We start from the raw sequence: 13,692 nt of genomic DNA, 5'->3' as shown, positions 1-13,692 counted from the left end.
ATGACTTCACACATACAAAATACTATAAAGAACAGGGGCCATAGTTTCTAGAATGTATTACAAAGTTACCTAACATTTACATCTAAAGTCAAGGAACATTTCCTGTAGTTATTTACATCTAGAATGAGACCAGAAATGAGGAGTGGTATTAGCGTTAAAGCTGTTAGACAGGGTCTTCAGTGGAGAGACTCTTTCACTCAGATAAACATAACTCAAGGATATGCTAAAGGAACTAGGAGAGCTCCAACATGGCTGGTGATTAAGGCATGACCAGAAAATGGCGGTATATCCAAAGCCCTAAAGGCCAGTAACTTTTAGGCTTTACTTTTGAGGTAAATAGGAGTCCACTGAAAGTTGTTAGGCTCAATCTGTTTCACATTTTGGGAAGACCATTCTGACTTCCCTGTAGAGAATAGAGTAGAAGTGCTAGTAATGCAAACACAAGCCCAGTAGGTGTCTATCCAATATTGTACTGTTCCTCATACATTAAAAGCACTCTGCATGTATTAGATGAATGCTTCAATGAGTGAATGAACAAATTGGATTCCCTTCCTATTTATTTTTATCCGGTTTACAAAATTCTTAAATGTCAAACACAGTTTTTCAAGGTCTGAAAGTGCACCATCTGTGAGGAAAACAAAACCTTTAATATATGAGAAGAACTTTTTATCTGAAGGACATTGTGGCATTAAATACAAAATGTTTCTAAAAACATATTTGATGTGTCACTGTGGATGACAAAAAAGACACATTGTTCCTCCAGAGTTCCCAAAGCCTCCAGAAAACTTGCCAAGGAAAAGAACAAAAGAACAAACCTACAAATATAAAGTATTCACTGGAATATACTGGTTTTCCATTTATATGAGTCAATTTTCAAAATTATATATTATATTTTTATAATGGCTTTACTATTAATTTTATTGTTTTATAAATTTCAATATATGATTTATGTACCATAAAATTCACCTTTTAAAATTTTATAATAATTTTGGAACACCCTTCCCAACCCACAAGAAAACCCACATTGTGTTGGTAGTGATTCTATATTCCCTTGCTGTGTCTTCCCAAGTCTTGGGAATCACTAAATTACATTCTGTCTCTATGGATTTGCTATTCAGTACTTTTCATATGATTAGAATCATATAACATGTAGAATTTGGAAACAAATGTATTTCTTGAAGCATGTGTGAAAACATTTAATTGGAACGTGATTACACTGAAGAGGCATCAACCTCCTATCCTGTGTAAACAGTTCAGAACCCAAGTCAATTAATTTCACATTCTAGAAAAATGAAACTTAGTATAACCAATCAGACATGGTCAACTAACCTCTAAGACTACTGGCCCACTTTAACCAAATATTTTGTCTTATTTTTGTGATGAACACTATCAAAAATTTTCTTTTTTTTCCTCTCATTGAGTTTATTGGTACATTTTAGGTATACAGTACAGTTGCATTCATCACTGGGATCTTGTAACTTTATGTGACAGGTGGTCTTGGTTCTCATTATTTCCCCTTATCCCTGCCCTCCCTTCACCCCCTTCTCCCCTCCCCATTTACAAACACTTTACTTCCATTTTTTCATTTTCTCATATTTTTCTTTTCCCCTACTACCTTTCCCCTAGCCTTCCCACTTTCCCTACACCTTTAGCCCTTTTCTTTAAGACCTTGACTGGAACCTGAGCTGCTTCAGTCTATACTTTTCTGCCCAAATAAACTCCTTAGAAATCTAAAATGCCTATGTTGATCTTTTACTATATGTTTTAAAGGTCCAATTATATTTTATCATGTAACATTAGCACATTTTGTATAGCCTAAAAATATGGATGCAAACATTTATCCATTCTTCCATTAATAGACATTTAGGAAGTTTCCCATAGTCTTTTCTGAAAAATGCTGTGATGAACATTAATGTATATTCTTTGTGGACATCTTATTATTGTATATACATGCATAGGCATGGAACTTCTGGGTGAATTTATAAATAGATTTAACATTGCGAAGAAATGCCGAACTGTTTTTCAAAGTGCCTACAACTCTTTACACTTTCTGCAGCAACATAGGAGCTCAAAACCTCTACAGTTTCACCGGTATTTATCGCTGATTACATGTTTTATTACAGCCATGTTGCAGAGTAATTCATTGTTTCACCGGCAGCTTTAAGAGCATGTCCCTCCTGCCTAATGATGCTGAACATCTTTTTATATGCTTATTGGACATTTGTAGATTGTCTCTGAAGAATATTTCAACTCTGCCTACTTTTTTCTTGATTGGTTTCAATAATGGTCCAATTGTGCTAATCAATAACACTATAAGTTAATGAGGAAGAAGTCTTATTCCCATCGCTATTTACAAATACTTTATTTCCATTTCTTCATTTTCTCGGATTTTTTTTCTTTTCCCTTATTTCCTTTCCCCTACCCCTGCCACTTCCCCTATACCTTTAGCCCTTTTTTTCCTATTTCATTAGGATCTTGTGTACAATTATAGTTTTCCACACCAGAGAAACTATTTGGTATTTACAAATGTGTGACTTATTTATTTCACTTAGGAGTATATCCTCAATATGCATCCATTTTCCTATGCATGACTCTAATTTCTCATTCTTTATGGATGGGTAGTATTCCATTTTATAGAAAAATCACATCTTCTTTATCCAGTCTCCAACTGATGGGCAAATGGGCTGTTTCCAAATTTTAGCTATTACAAGCTGTGCATCTATAAACATGTGTGAGCATGTATCACTGTGGCATGATTCTTTTAATTCTTTTGGGAAGATACCCAGCAAAGGAATAGCTGGGTCAAATGGCACTTCTAATCTTAGTTTTCTGAGGTATCTCCATATTGATTTCCACAGTGATTGCACCAGTCTGCATGCCCACCAACAATGGAGAAGGGTTCCTTTCTCCCCACAACCCCGCCAACATTTGTTATTGTGTGATTTCTTGATAGCAGCCATTCTTTGTGGGGTGAGGTGGAATCTCAGTGTTGTTTTCATCTGCATCTCTCGAATGACCAGTGATGTGGAACATTTTTTCATATGCTTACTTGCTGTTTTTACTTCTTTGTCTGAGAAATGTCTGTTCATTTCAGATACCCATTTTTGAATCGGGTCTTTATATTTTGGGGGGCTAATTTTAATAATGAAGGCAGCTCTACATGTAAAATTCATAGCAGTGAATACCCACACTAGGAAAATAGAGCGAGCTCAAATAAACAACCTAATGATGAATCTTAGACTCCTAGAAAAAGAAGAGCAAGAAAAACCCAAAGCTCGTATGAGAGGAAATTATTAAAAAAAAAATAGAGCAGAAATCAATGCACCAGAAACTTAGAAAATGATACAAAAAATAAATGAATCAAAGAGTTGGTTTCTTGAAAGAATAAATAAAATCCTATTTCTAGTTCTGACAACTATATTCCTTAAACACATGCTCAATTACCCCCCCATTCGAAGTGAGCAGTCCAGGATTACTGGCACCCATCCAAATTATCATCCAGGATATCACAGAGCTCTTGTTCCAGCCCAGGCAGACTCAGTCCCTGCTGTCCTATCAACTCCAGCCTCTATCTTCATCTTGTAGCTCTGGTTTACAAAGGTGGGGTTTAGCAAGTATAGCAGTATACACCTACTGCCCCAGCACCTGGGAGGCTGAGGTAAGAGGTGAATTCAAGGCCAGCCTGGACTTTATAACAAGACTTGTCTCAAACAAAGCTAGATACATGCGTACATACATGCTAAACAACAATGAAAAATATGGGGCTGGATACATGCACTATTATGAAATGATTTCAAATAAAACAAACATTCTTAGACAAATCTACCATATTCTGATAGCAATTCAACAATAAAAATATATTAAAAAGTTATAGAGTTTGTATGAAGACTTCTGCAAAAGAGAATAAGTTCTATTTTTTCTTTCTTATTAAGCTAAAGGATGATGAGCCTAGTAACATAGCAGCCTACTTTGCTATCCCTTTGGAACAAAGTGCCTGAGAAAACAGCATAGACAAATGCATCATTGGAAGGTGGATATCAGTCCTGCTAATATTTGTGAGAAACTGTGCAAAGTCACTTTCAGTCATCTGTCCCTTCAGGCTTTTTAGTTATGTGATGTCATAATTACTCCCCTACTGGCTTGTGGAATAGTAAATTAAATTTATATTTCAGTCTCTTTCCAACAAATCCCATCCATCATAAGCAACATATGCTCTTATGACTGTTTTCAGTGTGTTAGGTCAAAGTATAGTTTTTAGAAAAGGCAAAAAGTATGACTCCAAAACAAATCTGTACCAAGCAGGTGTGAAAGATTTCATTTGTTAACGATAGAACAAAGAGCATGATAAAGCTGGTTGAGGTAAATGCATGAGATTAGCGTTGTAGTCTTTGAAAAATGAGACACTGGACTATTATTCTTATGTTAGATTTAATGCTTTTTCAGGTAAATAAAGCAACAAATTTGTCCATTTCCTCAATCTGACAAATGTCTAAAAGAGGAAGAAAGTAGAATTCAAGGTTCCAAGGGACGGAGTTGGCTGGAGTAGGTGTAGAAACATGATGGTCAAAGGATAAAATGTTACAGCTACAAAGAAGCAGTAACTTCTATAGATCTATTCTTCAGCATTTGGACTGTAATTATAATGTCCTTGTATTTGAAAATTCCAGAAATATTTTAAATTTTCTCACAACAAAAAAAATACATATGTGAGTGATGGATAAATTAATTAGCTTGATGTATTAATTCCAATGTGTACATAGATCAAAATATCACATTACATGCCATAAGTACACATAATTTTGTCAATTATATCAATTAACTTAAAAAATAAACTGTCCAAACATCACAAGAAGTTGTGTGCATTATCAATTTAGCACAGAAAAATAGCAGATGATATTTCCAAATCAGGGGAAAAACATCATATGAAGAACTACACACATATTAAATACAAGCAAAGTTACTTCAAAAAAATTCAGAGGCATCATTGAGTATTATTAAAATCTTATTCTCAGGAGACTAAAAGCTCATGATAATGCAGTAAGAGATCTGTGAGCTCAGAGAATACTCAATAACTTAACAAAAACAAGTAAACTCTTGCTACAAACAATTGAGTAAAAACAGAAGTGATATTTTAAAGTAATACTTGATATTTTCTTTTTTTGGGGGGGTACATTTTAGATATACATAATGAAAACATTCATCATAGAGAATTTGTACCTGTACCTGATATATCATGATTTTTTTTCCCATCCCCTCTCTGCTCTTCAATCCCTCTTCCCCTCCTTATTTACAAAAGCTTTGGTTCCATTTTTTGTTTCCTTTTTTTTCTTGTCCCTCCCCCCTTCCTTTCCTCCTCCCTCCTCCCTTGTTCCTTTTCTCATCTGAATACTTATACCCTAAAATGCTGTGTGGTATACTAGAATGTAATGCTTTAAGCCATAGGCATCTTAGCCAACCCGTGTTTGAGGGTCATTATTCTGCTCCATGAGAAGGATGCCCATGACCTACCCTCTGTCATCAGAGCATTACATTGTAGTATACCACAGACAGCAATTTAGGGTCTAAGTATTCAGAACTTTCTAATGACTAGAGCTGTCCACAACCATAGTGAATCACTATTCTAGGAGAACTTTATCCAAATTCTGCTAAATAGTCCTGGATTCATTCACAAGACATGTAACAAATTTTCTTCTTTTAAGAAACTCGGTAGAAATAAGAACATTTGATTATCAGTGCTGATTTTCAATTAAATCGTGTCACAATCTTTCTCAGAAAAGTAAAATTAAAAAGTAATCATAGAAGATGTCTAAGTCCTATGAAACTTTCTTCTAAAAATTGTTAAAGCTCGATTTCCCATCTGTTCTTAAAGAATTCTGAACTCATTTTCCATGTGCACGTGGCTCTTAACTGGTCCTCAGCACTGTCAATCATTTCAATTTCAGGAGAGGTTGGCAAAGGGTAACATTGAGTCTATTCATTACCAACATCCTTCCACGCCAATATATGCAACACGCAGGTGGCCAGTCTCAAGAACATGAAGGATTCAGATCTATTCAAACATCTGAAGAAAACCCTACCAGCAGAGCCTGAAAATATGGAACAAGCTCAACATCCTAGAAAATTCATTTGAATAGAAAATCAGTGGACAGTACAATGACCCTTGACTTGTCCCCAGTAAAAAAAAAATAAAAAAGATGTGCCCAGCAATGGAAGGAGAAACCACTCACTGTACTACAACCTGCATGCACATACTTCTGGAGAACAAATTCCCTGTCACTAAGTGCCCAGAAGTCACACCTTAAAAAACTTTAAAACTGATCTCTGCATAGAATCCTGACTTGGACCAAATGACTCCTGATGTTCTGAGTAATCTACGTTTTCTTCTTTACTAGTTTATAGAGTTTTCAATTTTTGGTCAGCCTGCTTTGGTTAAATTCATTCTGAACTGCCTCTTACTCTAGAAGTTTATCTTTTCCCTTTTGATTATCATTACTTTTATTCTTATTCTTTTCCCTTTTCCTAGTTCCAATCTTATTTCACAGAAGAGCCAGCTCAGTTGAGCACTGTACTAATCACATAATTATAATATCAACAAACCAAGTAAGTTCTAACAAATTTAGGCAAGGTAAAAATGATATCTTCAAGATGTCATGAATGAATTTTCAATGAAGTTTCTCCAAACATTGAACAGACTCTGTCCATAAAGTAGCTGATATATCACTTTTGATCACCACCTTTTACTTTGTGGTGGCCAAGGTACAAATATGTACATGAATTTAAAGTGTTTGGTTGAGAAACAATACCTTCTCAGCTTTTTATATATTGTAGATCCTGGGGCAACCCTAGAGGTTTTACTTATTTTATTTATTCTCATCCTCTATCTGTCTGAAATACACGTATTCTGTATTATTTTGTGCCACAACCAAAGTAACAAAGTACATGTATGATGTAAATTTCAAAATAATGACAATCATATTTAAATCATTGTGGGAACCAACTTTCATATCGACATAGTTCACCCTAAGAATAAGAAAGTCCTTTCTTTACAAGTCTTTACCTTTCAGCCTGTGACCTCCCAGGAAGAAGTTGTAAAGTCTTTAAACTCAATGCGGTATTTTGTACATGTCCATGTGTCCATATACATCATCTTTCCGGGAAGAAGAGCTTGTTGGACACTTTATGGTTGTGATCATGCCATGGCTGCTAAACATGTACACACTCTGACACTTCTTTATCATTCGAAACCTCCCATAGTGAACCTCATTGGCTGCCACTAAGCCACAGTTAACTTTTGCAAGTTCAAGCACCATGTCTACTATAGAATACATTACATTTAGGATATTTCATTTAAACCCTTAAATTGGAGAGTCATTATATTTTAATTGGGTTACATTATCTAATGAACTTGTATTTTGCACCGAACTTATTTGTTCCCTAGTCTAGATTTATGAAGAATTCCATGCACAATTATATCACAGGATATCATTATATCATATTTCACACTGTAGAAGAAATACAACAAAATTTTGCATGATTTAAATAATCTTCTACCATTTTAATTTTTGCTTTCAACTTTTATATAAACTATAGTTTAAATACTTAAAACAGAATGAAAATTTACTATACTTAGTCTTTACAGATTCAGATAAATTTGATATATTTAGAAGTGACAAGATCATTTTCTTAACAGCTAAATCACATTTGTGTGTACAATTCACTTTAAACTCAAATTTGACAGAATTTAGGATTTTAAAGTGTATGATATACTGATTCTAAAGTAATTTGGATATAACCAGCCAAATATCTACTAATATTGCATAAGCAATAGAGGTGAAACAAAGATTATCTATAAGAAAATATTGAGCTGGATATTTATTTTGGGAAATTGTGTTCTTGATTTTACAGACTTTAGAAAATCTCTTTTTTTCTAAAATTATATAGAATCAATGCTCACCTGAGTTTCCTTGTAACAGTTGTTTCAATTATAACATGTTGAAACACTGAGATTAACATAGGACCTGTGTTCTTGTATCTTTGATAAGCTAAATTGATAAACTGTAATAACAAATAATATACTAAATGCAATCAACAGCAAACTTCATTTCAAAAATGCACTCAACTTTATTTACAAAATAAATCATTTATTAACAGGAGGATGACTTCTTTATCAATATGTATGTGTGTCCAATCATACACACACACACACACACACACACACATAAAATATTAAACACTTTAGATACTTACATATTCTGTAAAAACTCCATTTTCTATGAGGAAAATCTTTGCAATTATATGCTTATAATAAATGGTCATTTTAAATATTTTTGAGCTCTATACTACTAATGCTTTCTTTAAACACAACACTCTAATGAGATGTTGACTTTCAGAGCATTTAAGACACCAAAGAAATCAACAACACGTTATAATATAATGTGCTACTAATTAGTAGTCTCTTACTATGTATGAGACACTAATCCAAGCACAAATAGTTATTTTATCCTCTCAAAAACTCTATAACAAAGGTATTTCCATTGCTACATTTAATCAAAGATGAAACAGAAGCAAAGGGATCAAATAATGAGAATCCAAATTCACAACTCTTCAGTGATACAAGAGACATGGATTTTAGCCTGTGCTTTTATAGTCTCTCTTTTTTGGCTGTTTCTACTAAAGTAAGGTTTTTCTTATTCCAAAAACTAGCTGCTACATTTTTTAAAATAGCCTCTTGTATATTAGCTTGTTTCTTCAAAGGTTTTCCAAACAGAAGATATTAATGATTTTCTCAAGATACAGAACATTTTTTTCCCTTTGAAATTCATCCAACTTATAAAAAATATAATAAAAATAAGTATGGGATATAATAAAATAGGAACAGAAAAATCTGATCTTAAAAATGTGAATTCTTTTAGTTGCTTTTGGATGTCAAAATATAAGTATATTTTTTTTCCTGTGGAAAGTTTTGTTAGAAAATGTAAGTGATACAATCAACAAGCATATGATATTTATCAATTAATAAAATCAAGGAGTTTATAAATCATAAAATTTTGAGGACAGTTTCTCAACTATAATATGTAACTTTGTTTTATTTGTAATTACATTATTTCAAAAATATATGATAAGAAAATGAGAAAGAACATGTTTGAAGATTATTTCAAACTAATAATGTATTTTGATTATTAGTCTGTGTTACATAAATTTTATTTCATATCTTTTTTATGCTATCGTATATGTCTATTTGAAATTTAATTTAGTATCTTCATTTCTTGTTGTCATGTATCTTTGCAAGCTTTAATTAAAAAAAGAAATTCGTCCAAGAGAACTATGATGAAAAGGTATCTGTATGGATTTCTTAAAGGGGAAATATGTATTTACTGAGGAGCAAGCTTGGAAATAGTTAATCTCACTGATTGCTTAGGAAATGTGTGAAAGTCATTATTTTCTGGCTATCCAGTAATTTACTTTGAATTTCTTAAATTTATCAATATGTAAACTGGTCATCAAAGCTTGATAAACAGCTTGTAAATCACTTTGAAGCTGGCAGAAATAAATATTAATGAGTCAATTTTCAAAGAATATAAAGTCAGTTTTCTCCTTTTTATTTCCCCATAAGTAAAAATGAATATCTCAGTTGTTTTATTTAGGAAATAATCTACAATTTATTAGTTATAATAGATATTTCTCAAAATAGTCATAGGACTATATATTATATGAAATCAAACTATGTGCTTAAAAAACAGTGTTCTTTGATAATTCACCAAATGATATCAGTCCTGAGTAAAACGTATTAATAAAATACCTACTAAATTCTAACACAATGAGATATCAAAGTAACCTCTTTCATGGTTGTCTGCTCAGGGCTGGCCTTGGTATAAGAAAGAAAACAAGACAGTTCTTAGGTATCCAGTGTCTTCTAATATCAGAGATGATGGTATCTCCCCCGACTTAAACCATAACTCCAACTTTTTTCAGGCAAAACAGGCTCCAGCAGTTTTAGCAGCTTTCCAAAGATACTAAGAAATTAACAAAATTTGAAAACACGCCTGCCACTACAGTCCTGTGTTATTTTAGCATTTGAAATAGGAAAAACAGATTACTGTCTATGTGAACAGATTGTACAGATATAAAAATGGTCTCCAGGCCTCCAAACTAATAAAAACAAAAAGGACATTGAAAATCTGTTTACTTACATACATTAGAAAGTTCTTGCTCAAGATCTTAAAAGGCATGCACCAAAATGATCAAGTCTGGGGTAGCCCACAGATTTCTTGGCCCTATTTTCTTCTTTGGAGATACATATGTGATGTCATTACATAGATATTTTATTTCCTGATTCTGCATGCTTATTCCTTGGAACCATGAAATACTAGAAACCTCAGTAATTTTCATACCTCCATTTTGAGTTATTTTATTATTTCCCTTCTGGCTCATGCCTGATTTTCACAAAGGAATGGAAGAAGACAGGGAAACCCAGGGCTACCGAACTAAGGTAGGAAGCTTCTCATTGTGTAGCAACACCCAGCTGCATGGAACTGAAAATAGGTATTGAAAACCAGGCCACACTCCAGTACCACACTACTGCGCCTACTTAGAAGGCCAATATCAAACTTGCATAATAGCATATAGGATCTGAAAAGACTTGCAGGAAACGAGGTAGTTAAACACAAAGCTTTTCAGTTCCAATTTCTATCAGAAGTGAAAAGATCTGACATATAGCGCTCATAATGAAAATATTTATTAACTCAGTAAATCAGTGTCAGGGTAGGAAGATGTACTAAGTTGGTATCAGGGAATATAATTGTATTTCTGGAGGACCACCAGGAGTGTGTCCTACTTTACTGTATGAGAAGTGAGAATTATTATTATGGGACACTGAATATTTTTTAAATGGCTCTACAGAAAGTGGGATTAAAAAATTCTCACATTCCTTGATTTGATGATTCTGTTTCTGTCTACTAGAAAGGAAACAGCATGATCGTGCTTCTGTCACATTTTAAAAAGGCACCGCTGGGGGTTTAGCTCAGTGGTTCCAGTGCCTGACTCACAAGTGCAAGGACCCGAGTTCAATGCCCAGTACCCCCCCAAAAAAAGTAGACTAAAAAGGCATCACACCATTGATTTGAAAAATTCTGGAGACTGTGAAGAAATATCTTGAACACCAACATATTGTGTCGTTACTTCATGAAAATACAATGGCATTTTCTATTTCAAAGCTGCATACATTTGAAACTTTAATAGCCATTCACCTTTCTGAGTACTGCCACCATACTAGACAGTCTGCATACATAATGTTTATCTTCCTCCAAAAACAAATACTTTGCAAGTTGTGTGTTACTATTTCCTTTTTTCAATATCAGAGTTCATAGAAAGTAAAAGATTTGAGTGATTTCATGTAATTATCACTGGTTTTAGACTCAAATATTTATTGTTGATATTTTAAAATTTATTAGTATTTTGCAGTATATAATGATCACATTCATCACAGGGGATTTGTACATGTACATAACACACCTTGATTCTTTCTTTTTGTCCTCTTCCTCTTTCTCCAACCTTTCTTCCCTTCCCCGCTTACAAAAACTTTATTTCAATGTTTTCCCTTCAACTCTTTAAATCTCTTTTCCCTTTCTTGCCTCCCGTCTCCCCCATTTTATTTCCCTTCCCATTTGAACAAGTTCTTCCACGTTCTAATATCTATTCTCCATTTTGCTCTTTGTTTATAGTTTGGGTTTCTCACACAAGAAGCAATACATGTCTGATTTATTTCACTTAAATTTTACACTTGAGCTTTTGTTGCCTCGCTGAAAACTCTGAGAAGAATTCTACTAGAGGAGATAGAGGTATTTTAGCAGATCAAAATTTGGATATAACATTTGTAAAATAGAATATCTTGAATCAAACATGGCAACTCATGCGTTCCCCTACTTTTTCCTAAGGTGTAAACCTGTTGGGAAGCCATAATTTTAGAGTCCCTAACGATGTGGTAACCCATAATGATAGCTCATTAAGTTTATGAAGGTCATGGCTAATGTTTAATTCTAAGAAATCCAGCAGGAAGTATGTGGTGGCTGCTTACCTGTTCCAGTATCTTGTGTCCATTGCTGTGGGCCTGGAACACGGCATCATTAACCAGCAAGTGAAAGTTCAAGAGCACGTGTTCAACGTCGTAAGTCCCATGCATGGCATTTGACAGCTCTTCCAAGGACCGGATATATGCGTGCCAATGTGGATTAAGCTCTGCCACGTGTGCCAGGCATCCCCTGGCAACATTAAGGCAGTATCCCATACAGGGCTGACTGAGAGTCAGGCCCTGGCAATACGGGCAGTACTGCATCCTCAGGAGGGCTCTGCCGCACTCTTTAGAGAAGTGGAGATGGTCTGTGGTGTTGATGACTTCAATGCCCAGATTGAGAGCCTGCAGAAACGTGCGGCTGGGCAGCAGCGATCTCCCCATCTGCGCCCTTACTCTTTGGGGAATATTGCCAAATGGACTAGTATCCTTCCGAGCCATGCGGACGCATTCTGAGTATTCCGGGGAACTGTCGGTCACACCAGGATCAATGAGATGGTTGTAGACCAGAGGAAAAAGACTGTCAAAAAATCTGTTCACAAATTCTTCGGGATTGACATCTGCCCCAAATAAATAGAGTCCCACATCAGTGAAGAACTCTTGAACGGAAGCAGCAGCTTCTAAGGCCATGTTCCTGTAGGCGTTGCAGAAAAGTATACTGGTGTAATTTTCTGCCTGTCTGATGAGAGTTTCGAGAGTTTCTGTAACACAGCAAAGGTAAAAGTTGCAAAGGCTTAGTACGCATGTTGAAAACTGCCCATTTGCTCCAGGTAGCAGAAATAACCTTAGTACACGATAACTAATCTAAGGATCAATCATAACGCACACTCCATTCAGCCAAAGTTAGTTTTCCAAGCATAATGGCTGGACACCAATGTGCACTGCAACATACAAGATTCATGGTAACATGTTTCCTGCAGTCATTGTCTACTAATAAATCAAGAAATTAAGAATAAGTTTATACATATGTATATATGTAGTTTCTTTTTTTTTCTTTTTATTGAGGTTATTGGTACAATCTAGGTATACAATACAATTACATTCATCACTGGAATTCTGTACCTTTACATAATAGATCTTGATTCTCATTTTCCCCTTATCCCTGCCCTCCCTTCACACCCCCTCCCCTCCCCATTTACAAACACTTTATTTCCATTATTTCAGTTTCTCATATTTTTTTCCTCTCCCTTATTACCTTTCCCCCACCCTCCCCACTTTCCTTACACCTTTAGCCCTTTACGTCCTATTTCACATTATTAATTATCTCATTAGGATCCTGTGTACCTCTATGAATGTAAAATATCTAGTACCTGCTTTATGATACATAGTAGGGACCATGCTTTATCAGAGCTACATTTAATGCTATTACTCTAGAATGTTCTCTTTCCAGATGATGATTAAGAGGCTAATAGAAAAAATGGTGCCAGGTACCACAACAGCAACAGAACTTTGCTGTTGTCTGGATATTGTTCTTTTCTTTTTTTTTAATGGAATGTGCTGAATGTCTATAATTTTGTTCAAATGACTGCAGAACCTGGAAAAGTTGTTGCTGCTATCGATGCATGACATACTATTATTAGTCTCTCTCTCTCTCTCTCTCTCTCTCTCTCTCTCTCTCTCTACAT

General features: G+C 34.7%; 1 protein-coding gene across 7 annotated transcripts in view; it reads right to left on the bottom strand.

Moving 5' to 3' along the window:
* Nucleotides 1-13,692, bottom strand: part of Gpc5 (glypican 5) — a 1,306,099-nt gene that overhangs the window by 1,049,106 nt on the left and 243,301 nt on the right. For all 7 annotated transcript variants that reach the window (XM_010630566.2, XM_033760931.1, XM_010630577.2 and 4 more), the window contains exon 3: nucleotides 12,074-12,768. In XM_010630566.2, the coding sequence (XP_010628868.1) occupies nucleotides 12,074-12,768 (695 nt within the window). The remainder of the gene's footprint in view (nucleotides 1-12,073; nucleotides 12,769-13,692) is intronic.

This window comes from Fukomys damarensis, unplaced genomic scaffold (assembly GCF_012274545.1).
Source record: "Fukomys damarensis isolate Sample0158 unplaced genomic scaffold, DMR_v1.0_HiC HiC_scaffold_6, whole genome shotgun sequence".
Lineage (NCBI taxonomy): Eukaryota > Metazoa > Chordata > Mammalia > Rodentia > Bathyergidae > Fukomys > Fukomys damarensis.
This window is presented reverse-complemented; position numbering and strand designations above follow the sequence as displayed.